Source organism: Branchiostoma floridae, chromosome 13 (genome assembly GCF_000003815.2).
Source record: "Branchiostoma floridae strain S238N-H82 chromosome 13, Bfl_VNyyK, whole genome shotgun sequence".
NCBI lineage: Eukaryota > Metazoa > Chordata > Leptocardii > Amphioxiformes > Branchiostomatidae > Branchiostoma > Branchiostoma floridae.
The window spans coordinates 22,117,661-22,123,727 of record NC_049991.1 but is presented as its reverse complement, the minus strand read 5'-3'; the positions used below and the strand labels follow the sequence as shown (position 1 = coordinate 22,123,727).

At 46.9% G+C, this 6,067-nt stretch overlaps 1 protein-coding gene across 1 annotated transcript in view; it reads left to right on the top strand.

The window, feature by feature from the left end:
* Positions 1 to 6,067, top strand: part of LOC118428673 (otoancorin-like) — a 24,696-nt gene that overhangs the window by 13,354 nt on the left and 5,275 nt on the right. Inside the window, exons 14-22 of the mRNA XM_035838787.1 lie at positions 678 to 836; positions 2,084 to 2,190; positions 2,501 to 2,633; positions 3,059 to 3,261; positions 3,576 to 3,672; positions 3,951 to 4,045; positions 4,583 to 4,656; positions 5,238 to 5,407; positions 5,914 to 6,066. Of these exons, the coding sequence (XP_035694680.1) occupies positions 678 to 836; positions 2,084 to 2,190; positions 2,501 to 2,633; positions 3,059 to 3,261; positions 3,576 to 3,672; positions 3,951 to 4,045; positions 4,583 to 4,656; positions 5,238 to 5,407; positions 5,914 to 6,066 (1,191 nt within the window). The remainder of the gene's footprint in view (positions 1 to 677; positions 837 to 2,083; positions 2,191 to 2,500; positions 2,634 to 3,058; positions 3,262 to 3,575; positions 3,673 to 3,950; positions 4,046 to 4,582; positions 4,657 to 5,237; positions 5,408 to 5,913; position 6,067) is intronic.

Below are 6,067 nucleotides of genomic sequence, written 5' to 3'. Positions count from 1 at the left end.
CACATTCAAGCACATACTGCGCTTGTTACAGGTATGATAGTCAATACTCCCCAGAGACATTGAGGAATCCATACAAATATATTTTACTGTCAAAGTATAACAGCCATATAGGGACTAAGTGAAATTGCTTTCGGCAACGACCAAATGGACCTTCTCGGCCGGCTAACTCCCCTAGCGTACGGTGACTCTATTTGTCCAATTTCGACAATTAGACCATCAAACCACGAAGCCTGGTAGAGGCTACTTCATATCTTCCTTTGTTCTGCTTTGAACCATTCCGAATGTTGATATGTTGTTAATTCTTGATCATGCCAGTGGTGTGTAGCATTATAATGTACCATTCTTGTGTATTTGTCTGTCTCTGCTTGTAACTCCAATATCAGTAATGCTGCCTCTGAGTCTGTGTAATGTATTTGTCACATTTGCGAATAAATGAATAAATTCCGAATGTTCGGGTGGCCTTAAGGTTGCGGCAGTGTGATGGAAATCTGACTTCTGTATCGTCCAGTCATTACCGTCCAGGACGGTGGGCGATACAGACTCATGATTCAGAAAGTCAGTTAGGTCAGGTATCATAAAACCATAAAAAAGCTGCACTGGAAACGGGGTTAGTATTTCCAAGCAAAGGGTTTGGGTAGGGCCACTAATTTATCAGGAAACAGTCAAACATTCTAAAGGATAAAATCGGATCCTTACTGCCTTCTTTCCTACCCGACAGCGAGCTGGGGAACGCGATTGCCGGGGCTGGAGATGACGTGTTGGATCTCATCTCCAATGACAACTTCGCGGAGGTCATCGGCGCCATGACAGAGCAGGCCGACTTCGGCTCCAAAATGGTGAGGGAATGGCTTTGTGTCTTTCTTTGTTCCATATCGTTCCTCACATAGCATCAGAAAGAAAGAAGCTTCAGTGGTTTTGGAAATGCGTGTAGGCGAAAAGGAAGCTTGACAAATATAATCTTACAAGGCAAAGTGGAAGAAGCGCGGCCGAGGGGTCGCCCCCGCCGAACATGGATAAACGACCTAAAAGAATGGACTGGAAGGACGTCAGCCCAGCTGACGAGACTGGCGGAAGATCGCCAGAGCTGGAAGTCACTAGTGAACAGCCTTACTGCCCCTACGGCCACCTGAGCTACGGGACGAGTGAGTGAGTGAGTGATAGCATCAGTCGTATTTCGTCCAGCAGTAATGGAAATGCACATCGAGAAAGACATGGAATCCACACCACAATGTCTCTCTATAGCTGTAATGACATCTCTGTTCGACTGTTCTCCAGTTGCACGATAGCTGATAATATCGTATATAGAGAGAAATACTAAGTAAACGTAGCGAGGTTTTGATTCTCTACATAATTACACAATATGAAATAGAAACCTACTTAGCACACAGATGATATAAGTAGAGGGGGAGTGTGTGTGTGAGAGAAAGAGAGAGAGAGATACTACTCCAAAGCTACTACTCCAAATAGAAAAGGGGGCTACGTATGGAACTTTCCGGCACTTGGGACATAGCACTACCCCCCCCCCCCCGCCAACAAAAGTTTTAGCTCCTGTAACTAAAACAACAGGAGCTAATTGACTCATTTGCATTAACTGTGTCTTAGCCTTGCTATCCTTTGAAATCCAAATTGTCTTCAGCTTGACTTTGGCTTAGCTTTGTTTTCTTTGGAATCCAAATTGTCTTCAGTCTGAATTGTCTTACAACCTTTCCTATTGGACATCTGAAATTGTCTTCATTCATAGAGTATAAAAGACCTGTTTCTTCCAGATCTCTTCAGTGTCACTGACGAAGGATAGTGGATTCTATCCGAAATGTCTGACCGTTTCAAAGCCATATCCAGTTGCTTGAGTAACTATTTTTGGCGTATCTTATTACCTGGATGTCTAACCTACATCGACGTACTCCAAATACGTGTAAAAATGTACCATTGCCATTATGAAATGAAAGATGTATCAGCACTAAACGTTGGCTGGAATAGCGTCCATTTAATTTTATCACACCATGCGTTATACCGGCAATATAGACCTGATACAGAATGATACAGATACTGAAGTCTGATCACGTGTTTGAAATATTCCCCTCAGAACCGGAAGATGGCAGAGCGGATGGAAACCGAGATCATCACCTCCTTCGACTCGATGACGCAGACCGTTCTGGACACCATCCCCGCTGACGTCATCCCGGACATGTCGTAAGTCTCTATTCCCAGCTACCTCCGTCCCCGGGGCGTCGCCAAAAATGCTTACGCTGACAACAACACTGTTGACGTAGCCGTTCATGAAGTATATGTAGTAGTACGTAGGTCGCAGTTTCGATTCCCGAAGACTTGCGTCAAATCCAAGACGTGGTTTGCGTTCCTTTCATTTCATTTCAGCACCAGTACCCCGTCTGTTTAGATATTAACTGCTTTGTGTTCAGACTCATGAGCAAACACATCTCATTTGCAGTATTCTCGCCGGTTTGCATCATCCTAAAATCTTTGTCTGTGTTTCTGTCTCCAGGACGGCGAATCTCGATGCCGTGCCGTCCGGCCTGTGCGAGGCCGTGGCCCAGAAGGTGGCAGGTTCGGACCGCCTGTTCGAGACGCAGGAGATCCGCCAGCAGAAGCACGCCACCAACGCGCTCAAGTGTCTGGTACGGCCGGAACACTGCTTTCTTTTCACCTCGTTCGACTAAGTTTTGCATAGTTCAACAATCTTGTCGCATAAGCACGTTTTGCCTGTTCATCCTTCCTGAGGGTTATCTCTTCATTGAAGAACAAAACGTGTATTGTCAACTCTCATAATTCTGAAGATTACAAAATTTATTAAAAATTCACGTCTGGGAAATTTACAAACATCTTGCCTTCTGCTGGCTTGAGATAGTTGGTGACCGATAGGTAGAACTGTGAGAGCTGAACTTATAGTGAGGTAAAACGGCGTCGCGCAGTTTGACAGCCTGAAATGTCACAAACTGAACTGTGTCACCTATAAACTAACACCCTGAAATGTCACAAACTGAACTGTGTCACCTGTAAACTAACACTTAAACCTTGTACACACCTTGATCTTCCCCTGCAGGGCAAGGAGACCAGCGGGGATCTGGGCGAGTCTGACGTCACTTCTCTAGGTAACCTGATCTGTGGCGCTGAGGACGCGGTTCTGGGCAGGGTGGACGCTTCAGGCGCCAGGACTGCTCTGGAGAACCTGCAGAACTGCCCGACTAAGTGCCTCTCGGAAGACAGGAAGACTAAGATTCGGGAAGTCTTTGGGAAGATGACAGCGTGAGTAGACTTGTGGGAAGATAATTTGGTAGACCCTATCCCGTGTCAGAACTGTGTCCTTACCGCAACGCCAGTGATGCAGGTGCAGACTTCCAGGGTCCTTCGACCCTCACCTGCCGTGACATGTTGATAATCTTGAGTCAAAAATAGTAATTTACATGTACAAAGGTCTGTTAATTATGCCGTCCTTGCCCTTGGACTTCACGTTAGTTTCTGTTTTAGGAAGCAAATTTGGCCTCCAATATTCCAAGAAGTAATGTTCAAAGGCGCCTTCTGGTGTCTGTTTGTTTATTGATTTGTGTTGCCTCTCCCAGTGACGCCGAGCCCGCTCAGATTGACGTGGACTCCATCGCTGCCATCGGCCTGAACGCGTATGTCCTGCCGGACGCAACCATCGAGGGAATCCCCAACGTGAGTAACGCAACACATGAGTTTCTATTGAGATCTACTATTTCATTAATAAGTCTATCTTTCCACAAATGCTGTAAATTCCACATTAACTATGAATAGTTAAGTTGAACATTAAAAGGTATCACAAAGTTTGTTGCCTGATACAAAATGATGTTCCCAGACCCTCAGTTCTACATGCAGGCATTGAGAAGTGGCTGAGGTTCCTCAGCGTTTATATGTTGGTTCCTTGCTATCATTCCGTTTTGTTAAACTTCATGTCCTGTTTTGTGTGTTTCCAGACCGTCGTTGCGGAGGTTCTCTCCATGGTGGATAGTATTGACGTGGTGAAAGAGGAGGTACTGGAACAGATGGACAGCAGTTGTGGAATTGACAGGTAAGCCAGGTGTTTTAATCGTGTAACTCCAGCGTGTCACTCCATCCCGTGCCATAGCAACGGCAGATGTTGGAGTATTCCGTCCTGTACCATAGCAACGCCAGATGGTGGAGATTTTTTCATCCTTTGCCATAGCAACGGCAGATGTTGGAGTATTCCATCCTTTGCCATAGCAACGGCAGATGTTGGAGTTTTCCATCCTTTGCCATAGCAACGGCAGATGTTGGAGTATTCCATCCTGTGCCATAGCAACAGCAGATGTTAGAATGTTGCAACTTGTACCATGGCAACGCCAGATGGTGGAGGTTTTTTCATCCTTTGCCATAGCAACGGCAGATGTTGGAGTTTTCCATCCTTTGCCATAGCAACGGCAGATGGTGGAGTTTTTTTTTTTACTCCTTTGCCATAGCAACGGTGGAGTTTTTTTTTTTACTCCTTTGCCATAGCAACGACAGATGTTGGAGTTTTCCATCCTGTGCCATAGCAACCAATATTCTGGTTCCTTATAAACTAAATGGTGATACTCGTTATTTCCAGAACTGCGATGTTTAACAAGATAGTGGAGGCCACCACAGGATCGTCCAGCGCCAGACGCAAGAGGTCAACTACAGGTCAGTACTAGTCAGTACCTGCCAATCACCTGTCTCTTGTCAATCACCTGTCTAAACTCGCGTCCTTTCCGCAGGTGTACGAGAATATTATTTCTTACCAGCTACAGATTATAGATCTTCCCACTGCCTTAGTATTGTTTGTAGCGGTATTTTGTTATAAATGTCACTATTGGTGCAACAAACTTCGTCCCCCTTCCGCAGTGTACACCTGTACGCAGGTGTAACACACTAATTCAGGACTTACATGTCCCCGTACCTCCCCATTGTACACCTGTACGCAGGTGTAGCACACTAGTTCATAACTTACCTGTCCCCGTACCTCCCCATTGTACACCTGTACGCAGGTGTAACACACTAGTTCAGAACTTACCTGTCCCCGTCCCCTCCCCAATGTACACCTGTACCCAGGTGTAACACACTAGTTCAGGCCTGACGTTCCTTTATACCATCTCCAGTGTACACTTGTAGCCAGGTGTAACAAACTAGTTCAAGACTTACCTGTGCCCGTCCGTCCCCAGTGTACACCTGTACGCAGGTGTAACACACTAGTTCCGGACTTACCTGTCCCCGCCCCTCCCCAGTGTACACCTGTACGCAGGTGCAGGACCTCGGGAACGCCGCCGTGAGCCTGACGGAAGCCGAGCTGGGCGCCATGACGGCTGCGGAGTTCACGAACTGCCTGGAGACTCTGGGCGGGCTGACCGGCTGGAGCACCGGCCAGCTGGAGACCATGAGGGACAAGGTCTTCTCCGTAAGTCTTCGAAGACATCTTCAGTCTATCTACAGTAGGGAGTAATCATGATCAAAGTCTTCTCCGTAAGTCTGCAAGACTTCTTCAGTCTGTCTACATGATCTTGCCCTGTAAAAGATGTTTTTGCAACTGCAATACAAAGTGTCACAGCTAGTGTTCATATGATATCTAAAATCATGATTAGTATACATCGGCTAACACGATTGTCTCTCACCAATGGGTTTGAACATGTGTGGCGTAACTGAAAGATGTTTGACCCAGAACCTAGGGGATCTGGGCTCATGTCTTGTCATGCTGCCGACCTTATAACCATGGGGAAGGCACTTTACACAACTTTTCTCATATCAATCCACTCAGGTGTGAAAATTGTTACCTGACTTCTGCTAGGAAGATAAAAGGCGGTGGGAGGAAAGGGATTATCTATAAGCCCCCTGACCGCCCCTCCCAGTGCCGCGCCCTAGATACAGTAGATAACAGCTCAGTAACCATTACCCTGTTCCCAACAGGACATCGCGGCAGCCGGCTCCCTGACGACCGACCAGGTCTTCAAGCTGGGTAAGATCGCCACGGCTTTCAGCACCAGCCACCTGTCGGCACTGGACCTGTCCGACATCGACGCCGTCTACAACATCGCCCGGCACAGCGGCTACAGCGCCGCGC